The following is a 17,285-nucleotide window of genomic DNA, read 5'->3' as shown; positions in this document are numbered from 1 at the left end:
AGGAAGATGGGGGAGGGGGGTAGTGGGAAGGAGGGGTTAGCTAGCCGTCACCTGCCAGTCGCGTACATAACCAGTTTTCGTCTGAACGCTAAAGGACTGCACGACACAAGACGCCCATTACAACGGAACTGGAAGCGGCTCAGTGCGTCAGTACGTGGAAAGTCCCTCTCATGCCAGCCGGTCTGACCACTGTAAGATAGCACAGATGTTTCTATATTTTATGATCGATGTTCGTTTATGGTCTAGTACGTTATCGTTTATGTCCACAGATGTTGCTTAAGTTTACGTAAATAATTCCTCTGTTCGATCTATTTTTTTCATTATTAAACATCTCACTTGCTTTTTTTTTATCTTTTATGCTTATTCGATTTTTTGTGTGTGTTCCTTCGTTGGTTGGTTTTCTTATTTCTTCCGCTTTCCTCACTTTGTTTCTCGTGATTATATCTATTACTGCTTCTCTTTTATTTATCATCTTCATCTTCGTTTATTTTTCTCATTTCCAGGGTTGTTTTCTTACGTATTATTCGAGTGACAGTGTAAAGACCTCAACTAACGACTCATTAACGCTCTAACCATACTAAAAACTCCTCTTCCATATTTTTAAAAGCACAAACCGAGGGGGAAATAAAAAGGTCATCCTACATATCCTAAAAAAAGTCATCTTACTCATCCTACAAAGCCATTATCCAACAAAGAGTCATTTCACGTCCTAAACAAACAAACATGGACGGACAAACGACGCACAAGTGACAAACAAACTATTAAACAAAGAGACAAGTTGCTACACCCGCCTTATTCCCCTTCTTCCCCGAACCCGTATCTCCCCCCCCCCCTCTCCCTCTCTCTCTCTTTCTCTCTCCGCTTAACATATACACGCTGACTCATCCACACACACACACACACACACACACACACACAAATCTTCACAAAAGCGCCGCGAGCAATGATTGACAGATGTTTACCCCCCTTCCTCCCTCCCCCTCCCTTCCCCTCCCCCCCTTGTCCCACTGATAGGCTAATCCCGTCCCCCAGAGATGCAGTTTATCAGCCGCCCAAGATCTCCTCCGCCGACCCTACCGATAAGCTTACCTGCCCGCCTTAATCTAATCACCTGTGCCTTCGGAAGGGAGAGCGAAGAAGGGAAGAAAGGAAAGGAAGGAGGGGATAGAAGGAGGGAAAGAAGTAACGGAGAGAAGGGAGGGAAGGAGAAGAGTGAAGAATGGAAGGGAAGGAAGGAGGGGAGAAGTGAAGGAGAGACGGAGAGGAGAGAGGGACGAGAAGGGAGAGCGAGGAAGGAAGGAATGATTGGGAAGGTGAGTGACGAAGGAGAGACGGAAAATGAAGGAATGAACGAGGGCTGGAAAATGAAGAAGGGAAGAGGGGGAGGGAGGGAAGGAAGTGAAGGAGGAAAGAAAAAAGGAAATGTTATGAAAGGAAAGTAGAGAACGAGGGAGGGATGACCTGTGGAATGCGTCCTTTGAGGGCTACAGGTGAGAGGTTCAAGGTAAGTAAGGTAAGGTGAGAGAGAGAGAGAGAGAGAGAGAGAGAGAGAGAGAGAGAGAGAGAGAGAGAGAGAGAGAGAGAGAGAAGGCGGTCTAAATACATTAAGCTCTTCTACAGTTACCATAAACATTGAAGGACCTGCCCCACTAACACCACCACCACCACCACCACCACCTGACCCAGAAGACAAATTCAGCCACAAAACCTAAACACCACAGCTAAAACACTCACCACTACACCACCACGAGCATTCTCTTCCATGCACACACCACGCACACAATCTGTCATCACACCACCGGCACGTCACCACCGCCACCAGTAACATCACCCACTAACAACAAAAGTCACCACCACGTCAGTCCGGCAGTCACCACTAATACCACCTGCTGACGATCCAGGTAAGCCATCAGGTGAACTTAATGCCCCCCTTACCCCCCCATCCCCCGCTACAAATACATCTGCTTCCCCCATAATACAAGTGACCATTTTTACGGTTAGAAGCTTTAGGGTGAACAAACTAAATAAATACATTCGATACACCACAATAATATATGGTAGTAGTAGTAGTAGTAGTAGTAGTAGTAGTAGTAGTAGTAGTAGTAGTAGTAGTAGTAGTAGTAGTAGTGATAAAATAACAATAATAATAAATAACGACAAAAATAAAGTGGCTGGCTGAGGAGGGTAAATAACGGTCTCAGGTAAACAGTAAAGGTAAGCCGTACGCGCAGGTAAATCCTGGAATAATAGACACCAAGGGCAGAACACCTGGAAGAGGAGGAGGAGGAGGAGGAGGAGGAAGAGGGAGAAGAGCGAGTGAGTGGAGGGGAGGAGGAAGAGACACACGGGCTGGAAGAATTAAAACGGGACAGGAAGGGGACAGAGGAAAGGGGAGAGACGAGAGAAAGGGAAGAGAAAGGAAGGGGCGGGGAGGGGGAGGGGAAGGAAGGGTGAGGGATTACCTTCAATAATCCGGGGCCATTAGGATTAACTCACCTCCCCTGACCCAAGGTAAATATGAGGATCAGAGGGATGGTAAGGGCGGGGCGGGAGGAAGGGGAGGAAAAAATAAAAACACAGAGAGAGAGAGAGAGAGAGAGAGAGAGAGAGAGAGAGAGAGAGAGAGAGAGAGAGAGAGAGAGAGAGAGAGAGAGAGAGAGAGAGAGAAACATCGGTTATTATAATATAAGTCTCCTACCTTCACATCTACGCCACCACTGATGAAAGAGAACTAAATTTGACAGAGAAAAAAGGCGAGAGAGAGAGAGAGAGAGAGAGAGAGAGAGAGAGAGAGAGAGAGAGAGAGAGAGAGAGACCCTAACCTAACATCACCATCCCTCCTTCAGGACAATACCCACCCACCTCCCTCTCCCTCCCCTTCATCTCCTTCACCCATAGGCCTACGTCCATTCCTCCCCCATCCTACCCCCCGCCCCCCACGAGGGTCGCCGCGGAGGCCTAATGGAAACAAATCAAAATATCGTGTCTGGAACGCTTTCATCCTCCAAAGGTCAGCCATTGTGTGTGTGTGTGTGTGTGTGTGTGTGTGTGTGTGTGTGTGTGTGTGTGTGTGACAGGGGAGGTGAGTGTGGAGGACAAGGTAGAGGCGCTGTAAGGGGAGAGAGGGGAAGGGGGGGGAGACTTGTATGTGTGTGGAAGAGGGGGAGGGGAGGAATAGGTGTTGTTGAGGATGATGGGGTGAAGGGAGGAGAGGGAATGATCATGGGGAGAATGAAGGGATGTGGGATGGGGGAAACATCATGGGGAAAAGAGGGTGGAGAGTTGGAAGGGAGGTGACGGAATGGTATGTATGGGGAAGGCGATGCTATAGGAGTGGCGATGTTATAGGAGTGAAGTAAAGGGGGATGGCTGTAGGGGAAGTGAAGGGAGGGTATGTATGGGGAGGGGATGCTTTAGGAGTGAGGAAAAGGGAAAATGGCTGTAGGAGGAAGTGAAGGGAGGGAAGGAATGGGGGATAGTAGGAGTGCGTGTAAGGTAAAGCGTAAGGTAAGGTATGGGGACAGGGTCGAAGGGAAGGTCAAGAAAGGAGAGGGATGCTGTGTGTGGAGGGGTGAGGCCTGGCAGGTGAGTCGCAGGGGTGGAGGAAAGACAGGTAAGGGTGAGGCTGGAGGCGACAGGTGCGAGGGGGGCGAAGGAATCCACCCATACAAACACCAAACTTTTCTCTCCAGACTTCGAGGGAAAAAATAAAAATAATAATAAGAGGAAAAAAATAGTAATAGATGTTATGAGATGAACAACAAATAAAGCAGATACGACACACACACACACACACACACACACACACACACACACACACACACACACACACACACACCAGAACCCTGACATGAGGAAAGAAGGAAATAAGGATGGAAGGAGGGAGAATAGGTATGGAAGAAAGGAAGAGTAGGAGGAGGGAAAGGGGTTGGACACCTTCCCATCTCTACAGGTAATGAGTGCCTGAGGGTGGATGAGGGACAGGTGGAACGGACGTAATATGGGAGGTGAGGGCGAGGACGAGAGAATGACGACGACGAAGGCGATAAAGATACCAAGGAAGGAAAATACAACGAAATGGTGAGGATGGTGATAATTATGATGATGTTGAAGGGAAACTAATATTAAAATTCGAAATGTTTATAATCTTCCACAGTTAATCCTCTTATTATCGAGAGAGAGAGAGAGAGAGAGAGAGAGAGAGAGAGAGAGAGAGAGAGAGAGAGAGAGAGAGAGAGAGAGAGAGAGAGAGAGAGAGAGAGAGAGAGAGAGAGAGAGAGAGAGAGAGAGAGAGAGAGGGGGTGGGGCAAACACGTATATATTAACACACCAAAAAAAATTAAAAAAATAACATTAATATTCCCCAAACACTCCCTCTGTCTCCTAAAATCTGGCGGGGCGGCGTTGGCACCAGTGTTACCAATTAGCGGGGGACCTGTGATGTAGTAGTAGTAGTAGTAGTAGTCGTAGTAGTAGTAGTGATGATATAGTGTGCTTATGATGGTAGATAGAAAGGGTGGTGGTGGTGTGGTGATGGTGGTGTGGTGGTGGTGGTGACAGTCGTGATAGTAGTAATAGTAGTAGTAGTAGTAGTAGTGATTAGTAACGCTAGATTTAAAGACGCTGTGTTGTCGTTAATGGTGGTCGTGGTGGTGGTGGTGGTGGTGAGGGCTTTCCAGTGGTGATTTATGCACGGCTTGTCTTGATGATTGTGGTGGTTACGCCTCATTGTGGAAGTCAGGCCGGTGTTGTGGGCGTGGTGGGGAGAATGTATGGCGGTGTAATGGGCGAACGGGAGGGAGGAGGGAGCAGGAGGAGGAGGAGGTAATGAGGGGGAGGTAGTAGATTGTAATGATGATGATGGTGGTGGTGGTGGTGGTGGTGGTGGTGTAAAAAGAAAAGAAAAAAATACTAATGGTGATGTTAGAGAGGAAATGAGAAGTTGATAGTGGTGGTGGTGGTGGTGGTGATAGTGGTGGTGGTGGTGATGATAGTGGTGGTGGTGATAGTGGTGGTGGTGATAGTGGTGGTGGTGGTGGTAACAGTGGTGGTGGTGATAGTGGTGGTGGTGGTGGTGGTGGTGATAGTGGTGGTGGTGATAGTGGTGGTGGTGGTGATGGTGATAGTGGTGGTAGTGATGGTGCTGGTGATGGTACTGTAGAAAGAAAAACATTAAAGAGGGATATTCAAGAGGATATGTAATGGTGATGATGATAGTGGTGGTGGTGATAACAATGGTGATGATGATGAAATGTGGTGATGAATGAAAAAAAAAATCAAACCAACATCCCAACCTCCATCTTTTTTACTTTCCACACTCTGCACAAAAACAAAGGAACCTGATCTAGAGTTTTTTTTTTCCCTCCCTCCTCTCCTTCCCTTCGGCCCAACCCTCCCTTCTTTTTTTCTTCTTCTCTTCCCCGGTCGTTAAATGCTCTCACTCCGACCTGGCTATTTCTTTGTTTCAGCTTTTAGTGATAATGCTGTTGTTACCTCCTCCTCCTCCTCCTCCTCCTCCTCCCCCCACTATTCTTCTTCTTCCTTCTCCTCCTCCCCCTATTCTTCCTCCTCCTCCTCCTCCTCCTCCTCCTCCTCCTCCCCCTATTCTTCCTCCTCTTCTTCTTCTTCTTCTTCCTAATTCCTTTAACACTACCACATAATAGTCTTCCTCTCCCTCCAGCCTCCTCCTCCTCCTCCTCTCACTCCTCTGGCCCCTCCTCGTCCTCCTTTGCCTCCTCTTCTTCCTCCCCCTCCTCTCCCCCTCCGACTCTTCCTCTTCCTATACCCAGCGACCTCTGTTCCTTATCTCCCAATCAAAACACACACACACACACACACACACACACACACACACACACACACGCACTATCATCCTCTTCCTCCAGGGTTGCCAACTGATCGCCGTTTTAGCTGTTGTGGAAAGTTGCTGTTGGTTGGTACCCCTGAGAGATACTAACTACCTACCTACCTACCTTACCTATACTGCTTATTAAGTCCCCCCTGAGGTTTATGCTTCGTTTTACTACTGCTGATGCTTATCTTTCGCTGTGTATACCTTCTGCTTCTGCTGTCGCTGCTATTTACTGCCTGCTTGCATACCGCTGACTTTTACTGCTGTTACTGAATACGCGTGCAATGTTTACTACGAACGAGGGAAAGAGACGTGAAGAGGAAAGAAATGACGTGCTGGAAATAGATGAGAGAGAGAGAGAGAGAGAGAGAGAGAGAGAGAGAGAGAGAGAGAGAGAGAGAGAGAGAGAGAGAGAGAGAGAGAGAGAGAGAGAGAGAGAGAGAGAGAGATTTAATGAAAGACGTAAGAGGATAGAGCTGGGGATGAGGAGGAGGAGGAGGAGGAGGAGGAGGAGGGATGGAGAAGGGAAAAGGAAGCAGGTTTATTAAGGATTATATGCCAACTGAGCAAGACAAGTGGCGAAGGAGACGAAGGAAGTGGTGAAGAAGAAGAAGAAGAAGAAAAAGAAGAAAAAGAAGAAACAAAAGAAGATAAAGAATGCTACAAAGACGTCTTCCATGTTAAAGATATAAATAGACAGAAACAGAGACAGACAGACAATAAAGTGGGTGAAAGATAGAGATAGAGACGAACACGAACAAGAACAAAAAAAAAAAAAAAAAGAATCCATGAAGAACAGGAAGAAAAAGAAGTAATAAAGAAGAAAAAGAGCATCATCATCATCATCATCAGTCATTAATAGTCCCCTGCAGGTCTTAAAATGGCGTGCTCAGATATTCTCTTTGTCCTGATACTCAACGAAAAGTAAAATCGACAGAGCTAAAATCCAAACGGTGTGTGTGTGTGTGTGTGTGTGTGTGTGTGTGTGTGTGTGTGTGTGTGTGTGTGTGTGTGTTTACTGCTGGGGGCGTGGGGGCCGCAGGGGGAAGGGAAAAGGGGGGAAGGAGGGGAGGTGGAGGAAAAGAAAAGGAGGAAGAAACGAAGGACGAGGGGAAGGGAGAGGAATTTGAAGCGGGAGAGAAGAGAAGAGGAGGAGAGAAAACGGGAGGAGAGAAGAGGGGAGGGGAGAGATGTGACAGGAGGGGAGGAGGGGAGGGGGGAGGAAAACTTGGGTGGTCAGCGAGGCGGTCAACGGTTTGGCCTTCCGCACCTGTCTCTTTCCTCCTCCTCCTCCTTTCATATACCTCTACGAAACATTAATTATAGGTGACACACACACACACACACACACACACACACACACACACACACACACACACACACACCTGCAGCGGGCATCAATTGTTCGTCGGGAATGATAAAGGGAAGGAGGAAGCGATGGTGAAGGAGGAAGAGAGAAAGGGAAGGACTGAAGAGGGGAAAAAAGGAAAAATGAAGGAAAAGGAAGAAGAGATAAATCAAATGAAAGGATGAAAAGAGGTGGGAAGAATCGAAGAAGAGAAAAAGAAGAAAGAGAAGAAAACGGAGAAAGAAGAAAATGAAGAAGAGAAAGAAGAAAACAAAGAAAAGAATAATAAAATAATAATAATGACAAACAGGGGAAAAGATTTATGAATGCAAAAGAAGAGGAAGAAAAGCAGGGGGAAGAGGAAGAATTGCTGGGTTTTTTCCTCCTTTTTTCTTCCCGCAAAATAGTAACAATCTATGCACACTTTCCCCACCAAAATCGTAATCATTCCTGCATTTCTTCTCACCCAAAATTGGTAAGGAGGATATATTCACATGAAGTGCGAAGGAAGAAAGAAAATGAAAGAAAAGAACGGGAAAGAGGAGGAGGGGGAGGAGAGCGAAGAGGAAGACAGAGGAGGAGGGGGAGGAGAGCGAAGAGGAAGACAGAGGAGGAGGAGGAGGGGAAATAGTAATGGTAACTATTCTCCTTTTCACCATCTTTATTTCCCTTGCCCAAAAATGCGACTTTATTTCTGCGACTTTTTTCTCACCACCAATGCCCCCAAGTAGTTACCCTCCTTGTGAATCTATACCCAAGCCCTGTATACTTAATTCCTGTATCTAAGTATCAAAATATATATCCATTAACCTACGCACTTTATTACTAAAACTCGGTATTTATGAACTGAGGCCATGTATCTATCACCTATACACTCTATCTACTTAAATGCCTGTATCGATCTACCCTATCTACCATGCCCCTATATCTATCGACCTAGGCCCCCTTATATATCTATCTATGAACCAGGGCCTCTACTTAAATGCCGGTATCTGTCATCTACACCCTCTATTTAAACCTGTATTAATGTATCAAAGTGGATATCTACCTACGCCGTCCTTATCAACTTAAAACATGTATCTGTATAGCGAAGCATGTAGGCCTATCGACTATCTACCTACGCCCTCTGTCTAATCAAAACCTATATTAATAAACCAAAGCGTGTATCTATCTACCATTCTATATCTATCAACTAACTAGTATCTACAATCCATCTGCACTATCTATCTACTACCGTGTATCTATCTACCTGCGCCGCCCTCTCCACCTATGTCTATGAACTAAGGCGTGTTTTCATCTACCTTGGGCCGCGTCTTCATTACCGCCGCGCAGTAACCACCCGCAGAACAAACACCCTCCCGGAACACGACGACCAAGACACGACTCCCCCCCCCCCTCCCCCCCTCCCCACAAGCCTCCTCCCTTACCAAGTCCTCAGCCACGGGGACTATCATCACACACCAGGTGGGGAAGAAAGGGGAGGGAAGAAGGGGGAGGGGAAAGAAGACGAATAGAATTAAGGAGGAGGAGAAGAAAGAGGAGATAAAGAGAAGAGAGGAGAGGAGGAGGAAGATGGAAGAAGAGGAGGAAAGAGGGAAGAAGAGGAAAAGGAGGGAAGGAGTAGAAAGTGGGAAGACGAGGAGGATAAAGAGGGTAGAAGACGTGAAGGAAAAGGAAGGAGAAACTATGAAGATGATGAGGGAGAAGAAAAAGATACAGGAGAGGACGAGAGTATAGAGGAACAGGAAAGAAGAGAGGAAGGAGAAAGAGGGGAGGAAGAAGACAGTGAAGTGGAAGAGGGAAGGGAAGGTGGAGGTGACTTGAGAAACAACTGTAAAATGGAAGCGCTGACGAAGGTGCAGATTAGAAGGAAAGAAGAGGAAGAAAGGAGGAGAAGGAGGGGGAGTAAGGGAGGGAGAGACGGCGGATACGGTTGGGAGATGGGAACTTTATGGCAGTGGTGGTTGTGGTGGTTATGATAATGGTGATGATAGTGGTGGTGGTGGCGGTGGTGAGGTAACACGTACAGCACTAAAGTACATACCTTGAACGGAAGAGAGTTTGTGGTCGGGGAAGAGTACAGATTGTGAAAGAACGCTTGGTGAAGAGGAGGCAGGCGTAAGGGAAAGTGGAGGAGGAGGAGGAGGAGGAGAACGAAGAGGAAGACTGACGAGGAGGAGGAGGAGGAGGAGGAGGAGGAGCATACATGAGCAATATCAGGAGTAAAGAGGAGGTATTCACATGAGGAAGCACGAAGGAGGAGGACGGAGAAAGAAGGAAAAGGAGGAGGAGGAGAACGAAGAGGAAGACTGACGAGGAGGAGGAAGGGAAATAGTAATGGTAACTATCAGCATAATGAAGAGGAGAAAATAACAGTGGGAGGATGAAATATGGAGGGAAGACTTGAGTAAAACGCGGAAGAGGAGGAAGAGTAAACGCGGAAGAGGAGGAAGAGTAAAACGCGGAAGAGGAGGAAAAGGTGAAGAAAAATGACGCAAAACCAGAAAATAAATAATGTGGAGGATGGAGCTTCAACGAGAGGATAAAACTAAGGAAAGGAGGAGGGAGGAAACGAGGAAAGAACACAAGAAAAAGCAGGGAGAAAAAAATAATGTGGGGAAAGGGGAAGCAAAAGGAGAATTAGGAAGAGGAGACTTATGAATTACTAGACAAGAAGAAAAAGAAGAGGCAGAGAAATGAAAAACAACAACATATGGGTACGTAAAGAAGATATGGGAGGCTGAGGAGGCGCATCATCATCAGAAAGAGAAGGGGGGGGGGGGGAGGGAATGAGGAAGAAGAAGGATTAGGAACAGCGGTTAACATCTGGGTAATGGTTGTAGTTGTGAGATAGCGCGGCAGGAAAACAAGAATTCCAGGTTGTGAGGGAGATAACAAGGGCGATATACCACGTGTAGGGGCATTCAATAGTAGTAGTAGTAGTAGTAGTAGTAGTAGTAGTAGTAGTAGTAGTAGTTAGTGGGCAGATAAGACGCAGCAGGTAATCGTGGAGGCGGCTAATTAAAGGTAAGTTACGACAGCGGAGGAGAAAATAATACCAAAAAAAAGCGAAAGAATGTTGAGCCGAAGAAAAAAAACAAAAAAAAACGATTACGGACAAGAAAACAGAGATAAAACGAGAGAGAGAGAGAGAGAGAGAGAGAGAGAGAGAGAGAGAGAGAGAGAGAGAGAGAGACCACATGTGGCGGTGAAGGACGTGAGGGAGAGGTAAGACGAGATACAGGAAGAAAGGATGAGGAGGAGGAGGAGGAAGAGGAGGAGGAGGAGGAGGAGGAGGAGGAGGAGGAGTAGGGGAAGGATGCTTGTAGGAGGGAGAGATGCCTGTGCGTGGAGGAAGATCGGGCAGGAGGAGGAGGAGGAGGAGGAAGAGGAGGAGGAGGAAGGCATCTTGTGTCTCGGGTGGTGAATGACTGCCAGAGCAATTATCCCCCTGCCCCCTCCCTCCTCCTCCTCCTCCTCCTCTTTCTCCTCCTCCCCAATGCATCCCCGTGTCCCTTCCTCACCTCTCCCCTCGGCGTCCCAGACCGGCGCCAACACCACCATTATATGCCCACCACACACACACACACACACACACACATACACACACATACACCGGAAGTCGAGGGCAGTTCAGAGCTATACATTTAACCACCAACACTGTCATCATCACCCTCACTAACTTCACCACCACCATCAAGTTCACCACCACCACGACCAACAACAACAAGACCAACAATAACAACACCGCCGCCGCAACTAGACAAGGGCAAGCAAAGACAAACATAACTGGGGAGAAAAACGAGAGAGAGAGAGAGAGAGAGAGAGAGAGAGAGAGAGAGAGAGAGAGAGAGAGAGAGAGAGAGAGAGAGAGAGAGAGACTGCTTGAATGACTGGCTGGCTGAGTGACTGACTGACTTAGTGCAGTTCCCTGTTTGTTTAGGATGAGCCGTTCTTCGAGAAAATGTATCAGTTACCGCTCAAAAAGGGCGGGGCGGCGGAGAAAACGGAGGGCAGGGAAGACACAGGGCGGCCACACTGAGGACAGACGAGGGTGACAGGCAGGGCGGGGGAGGGGACGAGTGAGGAGAGTGTGGGTGTGTGGGAGGGAAGAAAAGGAAGGAGGAAGCAAGGAGAGAAGGGAGGGCAAAATTGAAGGAAGGGAAAGAGAGGGCGAGGAAGGAGGGGGGCGGGCTGTCAGTCCCCCCAGGGAGCCATCAGTCATGGGGCGGCCCGGAGGTTGTCGCCCTTCAACCTCATGTTTACTCGCTTTGGTGTTACCTGAGGCGCCAGACATGATGGAGGAGTGCTGAGTAGAGCGAGAGGGAACAGAGGCGCGCACACGAAGCACAGGATGCGGGAAGGTTTTATAGAAACCACAAAGCACTTTTGTGAGAAAAAAGACACGGGCAAGCAAACACCCCGCCCCCTGGCCAGCCCCGCCCTGCCGCCCCTGCTGGCCATGGTGGTCACGTGTCCATGACTGTAGGAGTGACAGGCGCCCCAACTCCCCTGCTTTTTCCATCACCTCTCCTTTCTTCTTTCCACTCCCGTCAGTTCAACACAAGTGCCGCGTCACTCCCTTGCCGCCCCGTGACAGCCCGGGTGCGGGGCGGCACACGGGCGCACGAGGGATGCTTCCCTCTCGAGCACCGGCCGTCACTCCGCGGCGACACACACGCGCCACCAGGGCTCCAGGGGGCGTAGCCTCTCCCCTTGAGACTTACTGCCCTTTAGGTGGAACCTGACACGCGACTCCCGGGCCTCCACGAAGTCGGGGTTGACAGTGCCCGTCTCTGGAGCACAAAAACTTTGTGCAAGGCGACCGTGGAAACGCACTCCGCCAAGTCCTGCGACACAAATCATTCCGTCAGTTCTCTGCGCCGTGTCCTTCAGGAGCATTACCTGTGTACCTGACGCCCTTCACCACCGGTAGGAGGATTGTGGCACCCTCTACCAGACAATTATATCATAACTAAGGCAGCCCGCCACTACAGCACAGCAGCCACCAGTCGCCCCGCCCTGGCGCCCAACGCCCAGCCACCAAGCCCCTCCCCGGCACCTCAAGGCCAGGCCGCGGCGAGAATGACGAACTCATTGACTATTCCTCCTGGCGCCTCAGCAGCTTACGTAATACGGCGACGAACACTATAAGTAAATATAAATGCTATATATACGGAGGATCACCTACAATGGTCCGCGCCGAGGTGCCGTGATCAAACTTAATTACTTAGTTATTCTGCGCTCGCTCCCCGTCGATAACGCCATCGGTGTCCCTGAAGCACCCGACACAGCCCCCGCCCAACAGCCCCCAGCCCTCCTGAAGCACCCAACACCGCCCATCCACACACTCCTCCCCGAGCGCCCCTGAAACACCCAACACAACTCCCGCCCACCCAGCCCAAAGTGCCCCTGAAACACCCTACACCACCCATCCACACCCTCCACGCCCCTGAAACACCCACCACCGCCCCACCCCACCCGCCTCCAGCTCCCTCGCCGTCACACCCACACCCAGTAAACGACCATAGTTTTCTGAAAAGTATTATTTTCTTTCCGTAACAACCAAAAGATCCGAAGAGTAAGCGAAGAAACAAATTACATAAATCTTCGAAACGGACAGCGAACGGCACACACACACGGACACAAAAAGGACCCTTGAACCAGAAAAATGAGGATGGAATAAAAGAATCAGGACAAGAAAAGACAAAGTTTAAAATGATCAGAAAACTTTGAGGCGCCCCTTTTCGCCCCTCAGTAGCCCCCACCGACACGACGCCCGCCTCCCCGCGCCTCCCGTCCCCTACACCCTTTGACGCAGAAGCAGGGGGCGGGGTAGGGAGGGGGAGAGCGGGTAAGGGGCAAGGGTAGCAGTACTGACCTCCTCTTTGGGCAAGTCCCCGTTCGTGTTCTCCGCCTTGGCGACCTTCTTCTCCCGACGCAGGAACGAGAAACTCCTGGAAAGCCAAAACATCGTCAGATAAAACAAATAACCACATGCAGTAAATAAAGACGAGTAAATAATCAAACCCATAAAAGTCGATGTTGCTTAAAACTAATGTCATAAATTTGAACACTCAAGAACGATTATATTACACAGTCAATAAATATAAACATGAAGATTTGACTGGATAAAAAAATAAGATGTAATATTACAACGTGACATACCGTTTCTTGACATTTTCTCCTCCTCCTCCTCCTCCTCTTTTTCTTTCCCTCCTTTCTCCATTACCATGACCCTAATTAGCTGTCTGATTGGCGTATACACCAACATGGCCATTATTTCAACCACACACACACACACACACACACACACACGGCCGCGGATGGAAGTTGTGGGGTTCCGTGAGGGAGAGGAGCCACTGTGCCACGCCCACCCAAGCCTCCCCTACCCCTATCCTCCCCTTCCCTTCCCCTTCCCTTCACCCCCCTCTGAGAAGCATGGTGAAAGACGTCCCCTCACTCCCCCTCAACGCGACCTATCACGAAGCCTTTCCTCCGTTCCCTGAAACACTCGACTTAAACGACGCAACCAAGGGCGGAAAACATTGCATAAAAACTCTCTCTCTCTCTCTCTCTCTCTGATGTAATTCCAGGAAGATGCGTGGGAAAAGTCGCAGTAAGATCCGTTATTATTACTTCCCATCATCATCATCATCATCATCATCACAGTTACGTCATCAAGATTGCAACAGTGAGGCGAGGAGGCATAGTTAAAATGAACCAGTAATGAATGAGATGATAGTGGGTAACTGAGTAAGGGAGGAAAGTTTTGGGGGGGTAACTGAATAAGGGAGGGAAGTTTTGGGGGGGTAACTGAAAAAGGGAGGGAAGTTTTGGGGGGGTAACTGAATAAGGGAGGGAAGTTTTTGGGGGGTAAGGGCATCAGGTAGACGTAAGGTAATGAGAACACTAACTTGGAACAGTGAAAAGTGAGTGATGCGGTTAAGTAAAAGGTAGTGTGACGCAGCCTCAGAATTAGTATAGACACTTTCGCTTTTCACATCAACTATTTCTACAGGTCAAAGAAGTGATCCATCGGGTTCTAATGAGTGTTTCTTTACGCTATTACTCTACTGAGGAAGGGTCAAACTACCACCAGGGTCATAAAACTGCTCCAGGAAATGCCCGCAACTCATACGAAAGCCTTGTCAAATTATGTGAACTTGGGCGACGAAATGTTTTAAAATTCGACGCTAGGAATTTAAAAGGTCGGAATCACAAACAAACGTGAGGTCTCGATAGTGCCGTGAATGTATGGAGAAAGTCGACGCTCTATACATGCTTTTAATAACGGTGAAGAACAAACGGTGAATAATAGGACTGTATTTTTTTTTAACAAAGGAGACAGCTCAAGGGCACAAAAAAAGGAAACAATAATAGAAAAAGTCCGCTACTCGCTGCTCCTAAAAAGAATCCAAAGAGGAGGCCGAAAGAGAGATCAATTTCGGGAAGAGTAATAAAATACGTACGTGAATAGCAATGACTAGTGAACTGATGGACTGCCTGGATAAACTGTAACATGACGAATGGGTAACACGATACATGGATAGCACTGACGGATTGACTGACGAACTAAGAGACTGACTGACGGATACTGTGAAACGACGGAACGGTAACTATATAAATAAGTGACGGATTGACTGACTGACTGATATACTGTAACATGACGAATGGGTAACACGATACATGGATAGCATTGACGGATTGACTGACGAACTAAGAGACTGACTGACACGGATACTGTGAAACGACGCAACGGTAACTATATAAATAAGTGACGGATTGACTGACTGACTGATATACTGTAACATGACGAATGGGTAACACGATACATGGATAGCATTGACGGATTGACTGACGAACTAAGAGACTGACTGACGGATACTGTGAAGCGACGGAACGTTATCTATATAAATAACAGTGACGGGCTGACGGACTGACTGACCTAGCATGACGAAACGGTAAAATAAAAGATCCATAAATAGCCCTGACGATGCGACTGACTGACGGACGACAGTAGGAAGAAACGGACAGCGGAGATTGTTAGTTAAAGTAGGCAGGGTAAGGAATGCATGATGTGAGCCCCTCAGCACCACCACCACCACCACACTTCTTGTTTAACTTCGTCAGGCAAATCATGCACGCTCTCTTGTGGCATTGTTGTAACTTGAAGACTAGCGGAGAGGGGGGGGGGGGAGAGGGGAGGGGAAGAAGTTGCGAAATTCATTGGTGGGGGGAAGCGGAATGTGTATGGATAGATGGATGGGATGGGATGGAATGGAGGTGGAAGAGGTGGAGGTGGAAGGAAGAGGAGGAGGATATTTTTTTGTGCGTATAATAATAATAATAACAATGATGATTAACTTGATCCTCCAGTTCTATTTCCTTAATCCTCAACTATTCTCTTACTCTTTTCCCCTCGAAGTATTAATCACAGTCTTGCTAGTAGGAGTAGTAGTAGTAGTAGTAGTAGTAGTAGTAGTAGTAGTAGTAATAGTAAAGGCAATATTAATAGAAATGACACTAATTCCATGATAAACTGACTGCATATCATAAGAAAAAACGAAGATAACGATAAGAAGATAGAGGAGAATAAAAAAGAAGATAAAGAAAGGAGGAGGAGGAGGAGAAGGTAGAGGAGGAGGAGGAGGAGGAGGGTAATAAGGAGGCGGCGGCATCAACACAACGCACTGCCTTATCAGTCTCATAAACCCACTCTGACACAACATAAGACAACCGGATTCTCCCCAAAACTCTCCGGATCGCCAGGCTTTGATATCAAGGGTCCGCCGCGCGCCGCACCCCCTCCTTTGTGCCACCCGAGCGGAGGACAAGCGCACTAATAACCTCACCTGTGTTTTATTAGCGTTCTCGGCCTCTCGGTTTGTTTAGAAGCTTGAATTCCGGCTTAGATACTTATTTTTCGTACCTTTTGTCTTATTTTCTTAAAGCCTTACTTTCCTTACTTTCTTACTTCTTTACTTTCCTTAGCTTTTCACTTCCTGGATGGTGATTTTTCTTGCTTATGACATTTCCTTTCTCCCCCTGTCCCTCTCCTCCTTCCTCTCTCCCTATCTCTCTTTCCTCTAATATGTTTTTCACGATCATATTTAGCTTTTTTTTTTGGGGGGGATGGGGAGGGGTTCCGTCTCTTTACTGTACATTTTTTCACATCACCATCAGCACAATCATCACTATCACCATCTCCACAATCACCATCACCACTATCCTCCACCGCCATTCAACCGTCCTACTTAGCATACAAACCACATCACTAACACAAAGCTCAGCCAATTTAAACCGACTTCTGAAACGAGCGGGCCGGCTCTCCTCCTCCTCCTCCTCCTCCTCCTCCTCTAATACCATTTCCTCTTCCTCCTTTATCATCTTATCCTCTTTCCATGTCGTCTCTTTCCTTCTCTTCACCTCTCAACTGTATCATTTCTTCCTCCTCCTCCTCCTCCTCCACCTCTTCCTCCAGTAGCATATTCCTTCCCTCTACTCCCCCTGTTTCACGCACGCCCTTACTGTTTCCAAAATCCCTCCTCCCTCCCTTTCTCCCTCCTCCTCCTCCTCCCCACGAACTGTTAAAAATGCCATCCTCCCCCCCCCTTCCCCCCCATCCTGTCTCCCCCCCCCCCCTCCCTTTTCGAAGTCACTCACCTGAATGATTTCTTCTTCTTGACTTTCTTTTCTTTCTTTTCTTCTTCTTTCTTTTCTTCTTCCTTTGTTTCCGTCTCCTTTTCCTTGGCGTCCTCCTTGTTGGCTTCGTTCAGGCCCTGCGGAGGAGAAAGAAAGAGATGTAGCATAAGCGAGAAAGCGGGGAGTCGAACTGGAGTATGTAGAGTATGTGGTAATCATATAACATTGATGTGCTCAGTATACATATGTGCTCACTGTAGTCTTCCAAATATGTTGAGGCCGGTCTGGCGTAGGCTCCCGCGGGTCCTTTCCTCCCCTCTGCTCTGCCACACCGTCCCAACACCTGTCGCTTCCTCTCATATGTAAGCTACAGGTAACATATGAGAGGAAGAAATAGGTGTCGGTACTGTGTGGCAGAGCAGAGGGGAGGAAAGGACCCGC

At 48.0% G+C, this 17,285-nt stretch overlaps 1 protein-coding gene across 3 annotated transcripts in view; it reads right to left on the bottom strand.

The window, feature by feature from the left end:
- The window catches only part of LOC126995669 (cell surface glycoprotein 1-like), a 157,624-nt gene that overhangs the window by 82,873 nt on the left and 57,466 nt on the right, over window positions 1–17,285 (bottom strand). For all 3 annotated transcript variants that reach the window (XM_050855439.1, XM_050855438.1, XM_050855440.1), the window contains exons 3-4: window positions 16,866–16,981; window positions 13,081–13,156 (exon numbers count right to left, since the gene is read on the bottom strand). In XM_050855439.1, coding sequence (XP_050711396.1) covers window positions 13,081–13,156; window positions 16,866–16,981 — 192 coding nt within the window. The remainder of the gene's footprint in view (window positions 1–13,080; window positions 13,157–16,865; window positions 16,982–17,285) is intronic.

This window comes from Eriocheir sinensis, chromosome 8 (genome assembly GCF_024679095.1).
Source record: "Eriocheir sinensis breed Jianghai 21 chromosome 8, ASM2467909v1, whole genome shotgun sequence".
In the NCBI taxonomy this organism is placed as follows: domain Eukaryota; kingdom Metazoa; phylum Arthropoda; class Malacostraca; order Decapoda; family Varunidae; genus Eriocheir; species Eriocheir sinensis.
The sequence above is the reverse complement of the archived record's forward strand: the minus strand, read 5'-3'. Positions and strand labels throughout refer to the sequence as shown.